At 39.1% G+C, this 17,500-nt stretch overlaps 1 protein-coding gene across 10 annotated transcripts in view; it reads right to left on the bottom strand.

Annotated features, from left to right (window-relative positions):
* Window positions 1–17,500, bottom strand: part of LDLRAD4 (low density lipoprotein receptor class A domain containing 4) — a 314,887-nt gene that overhangs the window by 22,099 nt on the left and 275,288 nt on the right. For 8 of the 10 annotated variants that reach the window (XM_067537464.1, XM_067537460.1, XM_067537462.1 and 5 more), the window contains one exon: window positions 2,023–2,177. In XM_067537464.1, coding sequence (XP_067393565.1) covers window positions 2,023–2,177 — 155 coding nt within the window. Of the gene's footprint in view, window positions 1–2,022; window positions 2,178–5,231; window positions 5,697–5,989; window positions 6,150–17,500 lie in introns of those variants that run through there. The other 2 variants (XM_067537467.1, XM_067537463.1) reach the window with 2 other exon arrangements.

The following is a 17,500-nucleotide window of genomic DNA, read 5'->3' as shown; positions in this document are numbered from 1 at the left end:
CCTCCTCTAGTTATTTCAGGGGTACTTATAGCAATTGTAGGTAAAACATTTTCAAACAGAAGTGTGATTATTAAATGTATGGTGTCCTTTTAAGAAAAATCCTCAAATTAGTCTAAACGATTTTTCCAGATAGTAAGACAAATGTGAGAGTCAAGCTCTGATTTTGTTTTAACCAATTAGAATACAACATTCCAGTACTACAGAACTCTTGTTTTTTCTTAATGAGACCGTTTCCTACAACCTTCTCTTAGGTGCAAGAAGAAATAGATTCCCCCAGATACCAACAGAATGCAGGTGGTCTGTGAAGAAGAACCCCAGGGACTATAAATTTGCCATGTTTTGCACTTTGTCTTTCACAACTACATTGTCGTCTCATGACACTGACATTGTAATGTGAGTAATAGTGTGTTGGCAGGGAATATATTTTGATAAATTTACAGCATCCTACTTGCCTAGGCTGTATGATATAAAATAGCCCCCTCAGAACCAAAAACATCCTGCAAAAAAAGAAAGAATGCAATTTGTCCCACCAAAGAAGAATTTACCAAAGCCTCAATACGTTCTTTTAAGATGACATCATGAGTGAGGGGGCCAAGTGGAGCAGTGGGTCCATGCTGAGTTAGGTAACCCATTTAATAGTGTCAAGCTTGGTTCCCATTTACATACAAATACAAAATCACTACACAGGTTGGCACAGTGGCTCCTTCTACTCAGAAGAGGCCCAAGACCAGAACAGCAGGGGGCTGGTACTGGGTGAGAGTGAGTGCTTGCACTGTGTCTAGTCCTAACTAATGTAATTCATCCACCATTTCCAGAAGTACTAACTTCACTCACAAACATATAAAAATGGGACTTTATGCAAGTTTTTTTCCTTTGGATCATATGTATAACCATGTTAAAATAGATGTAAAGGGAAGCAAGTTCTTAGGTGGCTCAGTGGATTGGAAAGGAGTCACTGGTTTGAAATCAGCCCAATGCAGTAGTGGTTGAAAGTTATAACCATCTGACGTCCGTCCGTTCAATGGCATGTGAAATAAGTTTGTGGTTTCAACCCAGTTCCTACCTCTATATTACATCATAACTGGCATTTTTGCTGAAAGACTAAGAGCTCAATGGGCAACAGGTAACAAGCTCTCCTCTCACCACTAGAGGTGCTCCAGAAGACAGAAGAGAGACATTGGTGGGGCTACATGTGGGACCTTTGGTCAAAGCGTCAAGCTCTTGGCATAAAATTTCTGGCCCCGTTGAAGTCAATGGGAGCTATGGCATCGCCTTTAATGGACACTGGAAACATGGGGGCTGCCTGCAATGTCTCAGGACTCTCGATGGCACTGTAAACATGGCTACCACAACTGCGGAAGTGACATAAAACAGAACAAGGGGGAGAGCCCAGAGGAACCACAAAAGGGCAATTACTCAATTACTGGGCCCCACCAGTGCCAGGATTCTCTTCATTTGGCGGATGTCTCATTTTCCTGATTTAAGACATTTGTTTGATGCCTTTTTCCCCTCCAGATGGCAGAGACAATCCTGGGAGTGGAAGGGAATTAGCTGAGAGAAAAATGTCAGGTTTTTCACATTCCCCCCAGTATGGTAAAGAGCTAACATTGTTGCTGCCTCTGCTGTATCTGTTCAAGGGATAAACAGGAAATGATAAATCTTCCCAGGTCATCACTACAACACCTTCGTAAGGCAAAAATTTACTAAAAACTTGCAGTAGAAGCAGTAATCACGGCTTTCACATTCTGACACCATCAGACAAAGACAGAGCATGATAAAGATGCCATATAAAACAGAGCAGTGCCTAAAAATAGCTGCGCAGTGAAATTCTAAAATTGTGCACTGATTTTTTTATTAATGCACACAATGGCAAAAACTAACTCACCTACAAAGAATATTAAAACTGCTGCCAGATATTTTTTGCATGTCTGCCTATAATCAGAACTTCATGTATTTTTCAGTCCTGAAAGAGACATGCATGAATCAGGAGAAGGAGGATGAAATGAAGGGGCTTAGACTCACCGGCTGCAAAGTTTCTTCCTGCCTTCTGCTTTGGCTCTGTCGGTTGATGAAGGAGCGTGTTGAGAGTTTGTAATGGTTCAACAGGCAGATGATCACTATCACCATAACAGTTATCACCACGATTATAATGATTATCTGAACAAACTCCAGTTCAGCTGAAACAATGAAAAGGAGAAAAACTATCAGCCTGGACACAGAACATTTATTTTCAGAAACAATGCTCCACAAACTCTCAGTGTCTCACGAAAACTGTCTCAAGGTATTTATTGATGGCCATTTTAAAATGAACTAAAATACCAGTTTTGTCAAGAAACGTGCGCCCCAACAAGACTGCAGAAATTTAAGACTGCACATTTAAGGACAAACTGAGAGTTTAGGCCGTTGGGTAGCTGCAAATCAAAGTTTAAGAGACTTCATGATGCTCTCTCAATGCACCTCCACAAAGGCAATTCTTCCCGAAGCAGCAGCAGACACAGTCCTTTGGAAAATGCAGTGATCCCAGTGGAAAAAATTATTTTATTAACACCCTATTGTGTGAGGACTATCCTGGGATCTCCAGCAGCATCAGAGTTGATACTGAAGAGGGGGGAGTCAAAATATTGTTTCTAGTATCTCAGCCTCACTAACAATTTGCAGCTGGATAGAACATAATTGAACAAGTTAAAGACTATGGGGAAAACTAGTCTTTAACTCCATCTGCGAATTCATATGAACTACAAACCGCCTGGTCTTCATTTACCTTGAGTTACTGAGTTCCAGCAGCCTAAACTAATACAAACTTTAACATGATTAAAAATGAATGCCACCAGACACGTTTGGGGAAATGATGCTATTAATAATGTAAATCTGAAAAAGCCCACCAATTTGTCAAAAAAAAAAAATAGCCTGTACCACAAAAAAATTTCTTATTTAAAGCCAAAAACTGCCCTCACTCACACCCATGCAACACAACTGGCTTTACTGGAGCAGCATGGGTGTGAGTAAGGGAAGAACTTATGCATTTGCTGACATTTCTATGGAAACAGTGCATCACTCATAAGTCTTGAAAGATAACCTAGTTTATGGGAGCACATTTTTGGCTGCCATGCAGGTAAAAAGGGAAAAGAACAATGAGGGCTGCTGGGACCTCAGCACTTCTGAAAAATGACACCATCTATTTAGATGCCTAAATATGGATTTAGGACCTAAATTTAGGCTCCTGATTTTAAAAATCTTGGCCAGGCAAAAAAGAAGCTACCACAGTTAAAGAGCAGAAAGTTAAATGCACTAGGGAAAAAAGAACTTTTTTTCCTTTTATATCTTTCTTTTCCAGTCATCTACAGTGTTATTTGTAATAATAGAAGGTAAAAAAAAATTCAAAACACAAGAGTGATCTTTTAAAACTGAGTTAAAAAGAGGTTTGCTCATACTTATTTTTCAGAATGGCCTATATTGGAAATGAAAGCAAATCAAGCATTTAGGTTTCTCAATTTAAAATTTCTTCCAAACAAAACCATCACAAACTTTCAAGAAATGCAAACAGACAAACATACTACAAGGTTGTCAGTGCTAGCATGTAGTAATGCCTGCTATATCTGCCTGTGCTACAAGGTTTTATTACTTGTCAGAAGTGATCAGTGAACAAGGGCATACAAACAAAAGTCTATCTGCTTAATTTCATTGCTAATCACAGCAGATATAACTGAAATTATTCAAAGATTAAAAGCTCCTTTAACAATGCAATTACATTTTTAATTTAATATTTCTTTTCAGTTAAGTATAGACCATTCATTAACAACACCATCAACTCCTACTAACACTTTCATTCTTCAGTCTTTTACAGCCCTTCCATTACTCCTGCTAAGAACTTCACTTACAACAATCAATTTGTCAATTTTTCCTCAGGTCATTGTACTGATAGCTAAAACACCTAAAAAGCACGGAACAGAGAAATTACTTAAGTGTTTTAGGATAAGGTCAATTTGCTATAGGTCACCATCGCAGGTTACTAACTTGACACAGATAACAGTTGCTATACTACAGAATATATGAAAGCTAGATATTTGAGCATCTCCATACCCACAACCTTTTTTTTTTTTTTTTTTTTTTTGGCCTACATAATATTTCATTATTGTGCAAACTGTGAGTCTGTTGCTAAAGGGCAACATGCAAAACGAGTAATGTTGATTTAGACTTTCCTAGGATGTAGAGATCACTGGAATGACTTGTTATTCTATATCTGCCAAGGGCTGAGTCTTTCAAATTTATAGAGGAGCCAGCATTTCTATGAAGGGGCAGTACCTCTTTTTTCTGAATAAATGTTTCAGGATCTGACGCACTTGAGAGACTTACAGATGAAAAAAATATAAACAAATGTCACATATCATAAAACCACAGTGCAGTCTATTAAAGCATATACGCACAAACACTTTCCAAATTCAGCTTTATGATGCAAAAATGAAAAATGGAACATAAGAAAACACCCCATTAGATTTTCAAGGGTAGCATTTTCTTTACAAAGGGGTGAAAAAGATGTTTAATCTTTTCCTGTCCCCAATTTGTTTCCCTGCTAGTTATAAAGACAGATGAAAAAGGTCAACAGCGTAAGTAGTCAACATTTATTGACATAACTCAAGGCAAGTTTCTGATGTATGCCAACATACAGTGACATCATATGTCCTCCCCCCACAACTCCTCCAGACTCCTCTGTTAACGGCAAACGTGAGAGGCACCTCCACCCCCAACCACCACCTCCAACATCCCCTAGTAAAGCTTTTCTTCAAAAATTGAGCATGGAAAAAATTATATATATCTACCCACACACAGGCACAAAAGAAACAAGATCTGTAATAGTTTTTCCAGAGGAATTTTTTTTTTTTTTTAACTTCACAAGTATGAAGCAAAAAAAAAAGGCAATTGTATATTTGTTGAAAACACATTCCTATGAGACTAACATAAAAATAGAAGAGGGGATATATTAGTTTATTTGTATTTGTGTGGGTAGAAATGCCTGGACCATTTTCCTAAAGAGATAGTTGTACAAACAACTATGGTGCATATAATAGACTGCCTTCTAGTTATACACCTTTGTTTATAAGAGTAGCTCCGAAACAGCAATATTATAACTTGGCAGATCAGAGAGAAGTCAGAGATCAGGCTTACGATAATCGGATTCATTCAAATATATTAAATAAGAATTAAAAATAGAACAAAACCAAAAACTGGAGTACCTCTTTCCAATAACAGGTCTTTTAACTGAGCATCCTTCAACGCTGTACTGTTACGCTGTTCACTGGACATAATCGTGTCCTCTGGAAAAGGGATTCAAGCCTCTCTGTGAACCCCCCAGCACACCCAGCATCACCAGTCAACCTCAGGTAGGTTCCCCGCAAGTGAGGCCGTTCACTCAGAGTTGCACAGTTACAGCTAGCTTCTTTTCTGTCAGTCTCTCTCTCTCTCACCCCACTGTGTATCAGCAGGGCCCAGCCCAGGTGCTAGACAAAATGCTGTGGCTCAGACCGCAGACTGCGGCTACCAATTATCAACTGCCATCAGCAGAGAGCAACATGTAATGTAACAGGAACTTGGTGCTGTTGTGGAAATAGATAGTCTCGCCAAGGCCTCATATCTTCAAGCCAACCGAAACGGACTTTTACTCTTGTTTACTTGTATTCACACACACACACACACACACACACACACACACAGGCGCACACACACACACAGATAGGGACAAGAAAAGAGCAGGCATTTAAACTCTTACTAGCACAATCTTTTCACTTCAGACCAAATGTAAAACAACACCAGGATTTAAAAAAATAAAATAAAAAGGGGGGGAAAAATCTGTAAAGCCCAACCAAATTGTTTCCCCCTTGATCCCTGTCAGAAGCCTTTAAGTCGTGCTGTGTAGGCCTTGAGGGGAGGGAAGAGAAGAAAGCGAGAGAGAGCAGTCAGAGAGAGAGAAGTCAAAGAACGATGTGTATCTTACCAGCGCCACACACATAACAGCTCCGTAGCTGTGTGTGCTGCCTTGCTCTTTAAGCCAAGACCAGTTGACACTTAGAAGCTTCTAATTCTTCCGCATTTCTGATCCAGCACAATATGTGCGTCATTCCCTGCCCAGAACACTGCACTCACTAGTTTAGTCAAGACTGCTAATGCTCCCTCCCTCTGTCTCTCTCTTTGCCAGAAGTCTGCAACCATTGGGAGTTGCTAACACATGCTCTTTTAACTAAGCTCTGCATTGGAAACTGGCGATGTCATAAGCACACTAGAAAACTCTCTCTCTCACACACACACACTCTCTCTCTCGTCTCTTTTCTACAATGAAGTACAGACAAAGCCTGGATGAAGATAAAAGCGCTGCACTGTTAATCTTCCCTCCAAATCACACTTTATGAACAAAACAGTCATTTTTTCCTGAACCCTCTCAAGTGACATAAATGTTGAAAAAAAAATTGTAATTGACATTGGGTGTGATACTTACTACAGTCTATTAAGACATTTTATGATTTCTGATTTACAAACACTTTTCCCTCGTGCATTCTGAGCGGGTCTGAATTTATACATGCCCACTGTTGAAAAAGGGACACAACCATTTAAGCAATATATTTGCTATTTTTTCTCTCTATCCATCCAGACTGTTTTCTGTGTCCAGCTCATTCCAATAGACTTAAAAGGTATCAGTAAAAACATTTATTGCCAAATGTATTTATCCCATGCCTTTCCAGTGCTGGCAGGCACAGAGCCATATAGCTAATGGTGATAGAAGACACCTAAAGCTGCAATTTTGTTATGCTCTGTTGGAAGGAGAGCCACAGTGTGATCATGGTTTACAAAAAATCCTGGTGTAATACTGCCAAAAAGCAAGCATCGTGGGAGTTGTTTTGTACAGAAAATAAGTTATTTTCCACTTTTAGTTTTGAATACAGGAGTTGACGTATTGGAGCTGACATTTGTAAATTAAATCAAATCATCAACTTTCCAAATTTAAAGGAGTGGGAGAGAAGGAAGAACAGTAATTTCTATTAACAGTCCATTTTTAACGAGTTGTTGGAGTAGCTGATTCTCAGTACTGCTTGTATGTGCACACCTATAGTTAATACTTAGTAACAATAGCAGTGTTTCACCCCTGTCAGATGTATGACATATTGTTGTCTTCCAGTAGCTGGTTCAGCTCACTTTTTTAAAATGCTTACAGAACCCCTAAATATGTCTGCATAGCCAGTTTGGCCAGTCCTCCTTCCTCCCATTAGTCATATTATTTATTTATATTACAGTAGTGACTAGAGGCACATCTGAGACTGGGTCTCCATCACACACAACACTCCCTGCCTGAAGATCGTCACAATCCAAACAGACAAGAAAGACAACGTGGGAAGGAAAACAAAAGTACAGAGAAATGAAGTGACCTGCTCAAACTCACACAGCAGATCAGTGGGACTAGGACTAGAACAGATCTCCGATCCACCTGGAACAGACCAAGTCTTCTATCCACCTAACCATAATACATCCCTGATTGCTTGGATTTGTACTTTGGTAGCGCTAAACTTTTTTTTTTGTAAGTGCTGATATTCAGTATTGCTAGCCCCTGATCCAGCAATGCACCTGAACACACACAGAGAGTAAGCCCACTGATTAAAATAGTTGTGGGTTGGTAATGCATTGCAGAATGTGAATTTGTGATTTATTACTTTATGAATTTTAAGGATTCATTTTGCTTAGAATACACACACACACACACACACACACACACACACACACACTACAATGCATTGTAGGGTAGGGGCCATAGTAATGGTTCATATAAAATATGAAGGTTAATGAAGAGGTTAATGAAACGTTACAATAGGTTTTAAAACACACTCGAACTGCTGTGCAACTTGAATATTACCTACTGTAGCATTACTCATAGTAATAAGCAATAGTAGTAGTAATAGAGGGAAGTAACATAATATGGGTCAACAATGTTCAGAATCTTATCACTGGCTTCAAAGAATTAATTCTATAGATTGACTATACATTTTATGTATCTCTGTATGTGGTTTTGTAATCTTTCCTATTCATTTTGTGGGTCCTTGGTGCCTGTTAACAGCTACTATTAAGGTCAACTGGCATTGCCATTTTAAATTCCTGTTCCCACAGATTTATAATTCAGCTATAAAAAAATTCTCTGGATTGAATTTGCCACAGAAAATATCATCCCTAGACTATAAAATTTAAAATGACAAAGTTGATTTCAGACAAACTCCATTTAAAAAAATTAAGTGGGAAATAAATTCATTTGGCGGTTTCAAATACTCCACCACTTTGATCTCCTAGAACTGAAGAAACTGCTTTGAATGTTTAAGGGTCTCATGTTTGAAAGGGCTTTCTCTTTCAATACAGAATAACTGGTTTTGCCATAGTGGGAATTAGATGTGCAGATATTTCAGTTTCATCTACACATTAAATATTGTACTCCCTCACAAAAAGAATATTGTATGAAATGTTATAGTACATGTGCATTCACTACCCAGATGACAAACCATTAAAGCCTATTGTATCCATAAATGGTGTAACCAGAAGGTCTTCAAGAAGGTCCTCAGAATAATATTGTGCTAATGACATATGTAGTAAAGAATCCTCAAGTAAGTGTTCCTGTGTTCTGAGCCATTAGGGGCTATAAAAAACTGATTAGCTAGCACTAGACATCTTGTAAGAGAGGCTCTTTGATGAGGCTGGGTGGATCTACTATATCCTAGCATTCCCTTTATTTGAATGGAGATTCTGTAGTGAGCTGTATAACTACAGCATGTATCCTGGTGAAAGAGGGCTCGAGTAGGTTTTAGAGAGTACTGAATAGTAATGTTCCTAAAAGAGCTATTACAAGACTCTAGCATGTTAATGGTAAAAGCAAAAGCTAATTGAACCCAATATGTTGTCAATGAGGTTGTCAAGAAAGTATTTAGTGATCTATCTCTGCACTCAGTCATGCCTCACAAAAATCCCTCGTGGAACCCACAAGATCAGCAACTGTCTTCTGGATTTACTCACATGAGACGTATTATACACTCAAGCATGACAAAACAGTTTAATTTCTCAACATTTGGAACACTATAGGCAAATAGCTTACTTGATATTAACATCCTGTGTACACAGGACATCTCCGATTCTTAGTTGCTTTACTTAGGTTCTGTAGGGACATGGTTTATTATGGATGAGTTCTTGGCAACTCTCTAATCAGTTCTTATTTTTATGCTTTGTAAAATTCAATAAAGCTTTTAAACACTAAACAGTATTCATTAAAATGCAAAAGTTGGTATAAAATGGTGTTATTCATCATGGTTGAAATTCACCCCTATGTTGAGGGCTTAAGTAGGATGTACATAGTACAGAAGCCTCATGCTGAGCCTCTGCACAGGGAAGAATTTCACCTGATTTGTGCTGTGAAATATCTAACACAGACTTGGATAACTTAAGCACAGAAAGTCAAATTAGACTGGCACAAATACAGTATTATTATTTACACAGCACTAAAAGTGTTCATTGTGCTTTACAGTAAAAGTAAGAGGACAAGCAGACAGATTTACTTCATGGCCTATGCTATCTTCCAGGAATGTACAGCCTGGTGGTGTGGACTGGCAACAAACATGTCCTTTCAAGCAGAGCTATAGGAGACCAGTGCTGCTCAAAAGATTGGCAGAATTGATTAAAAGGGCACACAGTAGCCTCTGATAGTGAGTCTTCTAGAGTCCTGGTAATCACCTAAACTGCCCTTTCCAACAGGCAACTCCATCAGCCCTTCTCTGTAGTGGAGTCCCACTTCCATTCACCAACTCTGATAAATCTGGCCCTAGAGTTCACACACTAGATATAACCACAAGATACAGAGAAATGGCATCACATCATGAGGAAAAGAAAAACTGCTTTTCTCATTTGCAAGGTATTGGGATTATTTATTTTGTGGCACCTGTATGTCTTTTTATTTTTGTTTTCATGTGATTAGGTGTGAGTAAGTGAACAGATAGCACCAGTGTGAGATTAGTGACACAGGCCAAAAGAGGTGAAGTTCAAGGAGGAATTTAAAACAGGAGAGGGAAGAGTGCACAGACCTCTAAATTAACTTGCCAGTAAAGCTGTTATTTATTCTACATTAATAGGAAGCATTGTGAAAATTGATTTTTGATTTAAAAGCAATTACTCATTCCAAGTCTCAATTAAAGAGCGCCATCTAAATCATGTTTCCTAAACAAACAAAGCTGTGCTTGATCCATAGTCCCAGAGCTCACATGGCTGATGTGCAGGCAATATAGGTTGTGGTGTTTTCCTGTACTGGAAAGAGTGATCAAACTGGGACATGGAACTAGATAGAACACGACACTGTGAAACAATCCACATGTAGGTCTCCTAACGCTTGCTCAGGCTGGGCACAGGCATTTTACCACTGTCATGTAGCAGGGTTAGATGACACAGTGGTAAAAATACCCACACTCTTTCTATACTATACCCACACTCTTTCTATACTATACTATACCAGAGCTTGCACTGCTGGTAACATCGGTGCAGCCATGCCATTGCTGAAAAACAGGTCAGGAATTTCCTAGTGTAGATGCACATGGAATGAGAAACTGTGTGCATAGAAAGGCTATTGTAAATTTGATAGTGATAATTTGTTCAGGGCTATTCAGACTATGAAAACATCCCTAAAGAGGTGGTTGAGAATCAAAATTCTGTGCAGGGATTTGTTATGTTATACACTGGTATGCAATGACTTCCACTTAATTCAATCACTGGCTAATTCAATCCTCCATTTAATTCCATTAAAACCTCAAGAACCAAATCATCTGTACTGAAAATAGCACAACTCCTTCCGCCCTTTATTTTGATCATATTTCATTGCTTTTTTGCCTGTTTGATTAGATAATCTAATCATCAGTTGTAGAAGCAAGCCACATAATTATCAGAAAAGGCCAGACTGAACTCAAGAAAGAGGAATAGTTATAATAATAATAAAGAATGAAAGGGAGAAATTGTGTTACTCAGATATTTGTCCTGACAATAAATGCAATGGTGTGCTATTCAAATCCTGGGCAGAGTTATGCTGACCTTTCATGGTTTGGTTTTGTGAACTTAATAGTACAGTTCACAGGAACACAATGGCACTGCTCAATCTTCCCCCAAACTCCCACCACTCCCTGCCAGTAAAGGGAAGGATTCAGCCCTAAGTTCTTCTACAGCCCATTCAAGAAGTAGCTATAAGAGGTGAATCAAGGGATACATAAAAAACCTGAGAGATCACATTATATATTATCCTTCCATGGAAATAACTTAGATGAGAATGAAAAGAAAGAGGTAGACAGAACTAGCAGCAGGTGCTAGAATGTCTGCATATTCAAGAATCCTCCCCCAACATAAAACTGAAAGCCATGCTGTTGAAATACATGTTACTAAATAAGTCATTAACAATATTTTACATACAAAAAGTAATATTCACTATTTCATTAAAAAGAGAGCCTTTGGTACTTCAGGCAGTCTCATGCCAGGTAGATTATTCACTTGCAATTGCCAGCAAACTATCTGGCAGCCAAAGAGAGACAATGATGAGAAACTGATTGCAGATTAACAGGCTATCAAAATATTTTAGCGCTTCCCACTAAACGACATGAATTGCAAGGTTTCACAGAGCTGGACAATGCACAGACCTTTGAGAATCTTCATATAGAACAGGTTGACATGCTAAACTAGGTTTAAAAAAAAAATGCAACACACATGAAGGTATGAAACCAGGATTAAAATCAGAGATTGAAAATACTAGTAGGAGATGAGCTTTCTTACTGGAATTATATGGTATATCAATATTATCAGCTGGCTTGGGGATGTGGCCAGACTCCATGTCTTTGCCTATCCACCAGTGCTGGCTGGTAGCTGCAAGCAGACGTTTACATTGTGCACGCTGCCCCATTCTACAGTAGAAGTGAGGACTACTAGGCCTCATCTTTACTAGTATTTCTTGTAAATCTCCCCCTGCTGCCCAACCACCAGTGGGTCTGATAGTGGATGGGCTAAGTACAGACAGGCTGCCAGTGTTTACTCATCTAGATCTGCTCTGAACAGCATTCATTGATACAAGTGGTAAAAATTCCTGTGACCAGTCTGCACTACTGCTTCCATTACTGTTAACGCCAATGGAACAGCACTGGTGGTACCACAATAGCTGGAGATTGTAAAAAAATACTAGTGTAGAGACAACCCTACTGAACATACTGTCCTTGCAGATCCTCCTGAACAGTCCTGTCCAGTGCAGGCAAAATTGCTCAGAGAATTTCCCCTTGTCTGCTTCAGGTTTGCTCTCTCCCTAAAAATCTCAAAGAGGAAAAGCCAAACTGGCTATGTCTTCACTGCTGTTTGAACTGAGATATTTAACTCAACATAAATTCCTAGTGGAGACAAGGCACACAGGTGGTTTTTACCTTAATGCAGCTAGTCAAGGTAAACCAGAGGTGGCAAATACAGTGTTGACTTTGAGTAGTTACACTGAGGTAAACACTAACTGCATCTTGTCGCTACTAGGATTTTACATCAACATGGCTAACTAGAGTTTGCTAGCTCACTGTAAAAACACACTTTTGATTTGCAGTGAAGAAATAGCCTATAGCTCTCCTAGGTTGTGAATTAAATACTGTATTATTTTCCCCCATAGAAAGGAAAATAGACAGAGATAAATTAAGCCACTTGCACAAAGTCACACAGCAAGACAGTAGCAGAGCTGGAAATAGAAACCAAAACTCCTGATTCTCCAATGAATATAACACATTTTCTCTCTCCAAAGAAAACTTTAAAATTGCTATAAAGGGAACAGCTGTTTTAAAAAGTTATAGAATCTTATTTAGAGCACAGGACTGTATATGACTGACTACTGTACGTCAATCAGTGTGATTATATGTAGAATACGAAAGGTTCCCTCACCCTTTCCCCAATTTCATAAAGTTGAATCAATCTTCCTAACTTCAAGGCAGATTTGACTAGTTCACAGCAAACCCAAGCCTAAAATCTGCAAAAATTCCTAGTAGCCCCAAAACAGAATAATCAAGATTTCAGATTGCTGATAATTAGCATGTATTAAAGCTTCAGAAGCAGGTGATATGATCATCCTGGCAATTATAGAGTTCAAATAATTATTTTATTCTCAAGGATTGTGCTCAAGACTCCCAGAACTTCAAGCTCTTTAGTGCCTTGAAGGCTTGGATGGGGCCCAGATCAGTATTTTCATCTCATGATTCATTGTACACACACACAAGTGATCTTGAAATGGAGCAGGAGAGAAATAAGAAAGTTGCAGTGAAACAGCATTTTTACAGACTTATTCTCCTAGGTCATTTTAGACTGATTAAAAAATCCTGGGAGGCTGGCACATAAAATACCTAAATGAGAAAAAAGGAAGAGTTCCTGATCAGCCAGATCTTGTGTGATTCAAGCTAGGCAACTGAAAATAAAATGCATTGAAGTTTAAAAAGTGGCAGTAGCCTTCAGACAGCAAATAACTATTGGAGAAGCCATTTGCTTTAGAAACATTGTGAAAATTCCTGCAGGACAAATGTAGCATATGTTTGTGACTGTACTTAAGCATCAGTCATAACAGATAACACAAGCCTGACTGTTAAAGACTCATTAGAAGAGTTCAATCTGCTCGCTTCTCAATGACAGGTGAGTACATCAAAATCACAGCATTTTCCTTTCAGATCTGCACAGCAATACTCAGCTCTCTCTGCATGTGTGTGTAGCTGCACACAGGACAGCTACGCACACAAAGACTAGCTAACTGGAGTACTGTTTGCATCTAGTAATGTTTTTAAGAATATTTTCTCAGGCCCACTCTTGAAAGCTAAAAGGAAGAGGGCTTAGAGAAAATGATGTCCAAAATGAGGAAGGGGAAAAATCAATACAAATGTACAGTCTGAGGTCAATGGTTATAGAAACAGATTTTTTGCAAAATACACAAATCTCATCTCAGCTATTTTTAATACTTAAAGAGGTAAAAAGGCAAGTGCATTCATACTGATGACTGGATCCATAAGTGGTGTGACAGACTGGATCAATGAGTGATATTCCATGCCCTTAGTCTGTAACTCTACTATTGTTTCTCTGGCAACACTTGCATGCAAACTAGGTACATGCACAAAAAGGGGACTAACCCTAGGTAACCTCACGATGCAGCAGGATTGTATTACACTGCTGTAGAGGAAACAAGTCTAGGAATAACTAGGGTATGTGCAGGTTGATGGAGACCAAGTGTATCATAGATGTGATAGGTCTGACGGGGTAAATCTATTTATGAGAACATGTCATTAGACATTACAATGAAATGAACTGCTCTGTCACAGTAATTTGTTTTATTTACATTGTGAAATTTCCTTCCCTAGTGATAATGGATGGTTTACGGTAGTAGATTTATCCAAAAGAAGCTGAGCAAATGAATGGGATATTTGTTTCTTAAGAATTGTGGACTCAGTTTCTGTCTGTCTGGTGGCAGAGTGCTGACTCACATGAATTTCACATCTGCCTCACAACAGCATGCACGCAATGGTGCAGTTTTTTCAGCAATCTCATGACAGACAAGGTTACTGCAAAGTTACTGCTGCAAGTGGGTGCAAAAATCTGTGAGCCACCACTGAAAAATAATAAAAAACTCAGCAGTCCCTGTAGACATCCACATTTTTCCCTCACTGCAGTAACTATACATATTGCTTTCCTAGTAATGACTGCCATCACTGAATTCTGTAAAGCTAGTTAGCAAAATAAGGCCCTTTCCTAACTTGTACCTTCAAAGTAAGCAGATAAAGCATGTTGTCTTTTGCTTGTGCAGCTCTGAATAAAAGAATATGCTGTCCACTCATAAACAAATATAAATCAGCAGAGAGTTTATAGGCCTGAATGGTGATGTCTGTCTAGGAGAACTGAACTCGTATAGATAATGGATTCATTTCAGTCCAACTCCACCAAGAAGCACCTCATCGAGATCAGGGTGAGACATTTTACCTTTTACAGCCGTTGCCATAGTTAGAATCCACATTACATGGGATAGACCAGCATACAGTATTGCCAACCCCTAGCATGGAAAAAATCATGAGTCAGGCTCCCCAAAATCATGCTTAGCATTAAAAAAACACCAAATAGATTCTTTTTATTTGCCATCTGGTTTGAGAGTGTTTTTGGTGCACTCATATTTTTCAGTTCAGATACCCATGCAGTTTCTTGATTCCAGCAACTGATGCTTTAAGAAAAACACAAAATATCACAAGGCTTGCAATAAAATCATCATAATTGCAGTCTTGCTAACTCTTGTTTCAGGAGCTACATTTACTTTCTGGACCTGAACTGAGAACACAACAGAGGTAGCATGCTCAACCCTTGCGGGAGCAGGGAAAAATACCTCACAGGGCTTTGCTGCTACTTTTCTGAATGAATTAATGTCACACATGGGTTCCTAAATAGTACCATGCAGTCCCCCCTTTCTTAGAAGTAAAGCTGATGAAAGGGATGAGGCTTGAGGAATGTGCAAAAATTGAGAGCTTTTGCTACAGTCTCAAATAAGCAAAGCCACCATGAATTTCATTGGTCAGATTCCAGAAGTAGAGGTAAATGTTTGTTTCTAATTTACATTGTCTGTGTGGCATAAAGATAAAAAAGGATGTATTTATTAACCTTTATTAAGTAGAGGTGCAGTACCAATAGGGTCAGATCAAAATTCTACAAATGAACTTTGCTCCACCTATGCTGTCCCCACTAAGCATATCATCCCTGGAAAAGCTTGATCAAACTGTCCACAATATTATAAACAGCATTTTCACTCCATGGGTTGGCAAAGGCTTTCAAACAAAATACGTTAATACAAAAAGATTTAGGCTGGGATTTTGAAAGGAGACAGCCAAACCCATGGCTTTCAATGGGAGTTGGGCACCCAACTGTCCTTTGTGCTTTTTAAACTCTTCCTGAGAGAGAATATATTTGCGATTCCCCTTAAAAAAATCAGGAAAATTACTATTACTTTGTAGGAGATCTAGATTACCTAACAATACATAGGAGGTTATCTTTTCATCTTGTGTAAAACTAATCTAAACTCATAAAATTCATTATTTGCTTTTATAAGGCAGAAAATGTAGTTTGGCAATATATTTGGACCACGTGATTTCTATAGTTAACAAGATAGTCTATATTTTCAAGTCTTATTGGAATGTTAATTTATGTGCTGTTTAAACTGACTCAATCATCGCACGCCATATCACATTTAAATTTTTCAGTGCAGCTAAGAAACTAGGAAACACCTGCCACAATTTTTTCTTTCCTGAACTTTATCACGAATACAAATCTGAAGTTTCACCATTCTGTGTGCCAAGTGAAAAGCACGCCAAAACCAGCACTTCCTGATACACACAAACGCGTACAAGAACAGCTAGGACATACAACACTGAGCCATCACTGAGTTGTTGGTTCCCACCACAAAGAAGAAACAAGATCACAAATTTCACAATCTTAATTCTGGTTTCCAAGAGAGAGAGAGAGAGAGAGAGAGAGAGAGAATGCTCCACTACCATGTGTGATGACAACAAAAGATTTCTAAGTCCTTCTATATTACAACCAGAAAACGTTAAAGTAGCATGTCAAAACTGGCTTAGCTTCTAGGGGAGGGATTCCCAAATATGGCTCAATGGAGTACCACCTTGGCAACCCCAGAACCTAATTTACATAAAATGGAGCAGATCACAGCCACCAGAGTGAAAACATTTTCCTTTTCAATAGTACAGCAGAGTACCCAAGCAATTAACTCCAGCCACTCCCTCCTATAAATTATACATACAGTAGGTCAGTAGCAAGAAGATTTATTGTACTGGTCACCAAAACCTGATGCATTTGTAAGTTGGGGATGAGAGATAGATGGGTGGAACTACTTGATAGTTTCAGACATGTAACAATATTTAGGGTAAAATGAATTCAAAACCCATTAAGATGAGTGGAGACAGTTTATATCTCATTTAGGGGCAAATCTTGGTCCTACTTCTGTAGTCATGGAGTATCTGCTTGTTAATCAGCTAGCAAGATTCCCTGGCATGGCAGGGGGAATTTAGGGAGCCCATGCAGGTGAGGAGTGCATGAATGTTAATCTGCCTCGCCCAGGGCACAGTGGAGATTTAAGTGTGAGTTCAGCAAATCTCCCAGCCATCTCTCCCCTATATTGGGGGTGCAAGCATTGTAGAGCCGACCAAAACTGACATAGCTAGAGCAGCAGCTCCTGTGTGATATGAGGATTCTGTCTCCAGTTGCAGAGGAACGCCTGTGCACACAGCCTGCCTGCTCAGCTTGCACACTGAAAAGAATGGTTATTTACTTACCTTGGTAACTGCCCTTTGGGCAAGACCACATCCTCTCCTTCCGAGTTCCAACTGTCCCTCAGGGATCACAGGGCCACTGAAGCTACTTGTCCCCCCACACCGTGGCAGGAACGTGGGCGCCCAGGTGCCGG

This window comes from Emydura macquarii, unplaced genomic scaffold (assembly GCF_026122565.2).
Source record: "Emydura macquarii macquarii isolate MOO-44397 ecotype Brisbane River unplaced genomic scaffold, CSIRO-AGI_Emac_v2 contig_431, whole genome shotgun sequence".
Classification (NCBI taxonomy): Eukaryota; Metazoa; Chordata; order Testudines; family Chelidae; genus Emydura; species Emydura macquarii.
The sequence above is the reverse complement of the archived record's forward strand: the minus strand, read 5'-3'. Positions and strand labels throughout refer to the sequence as shown.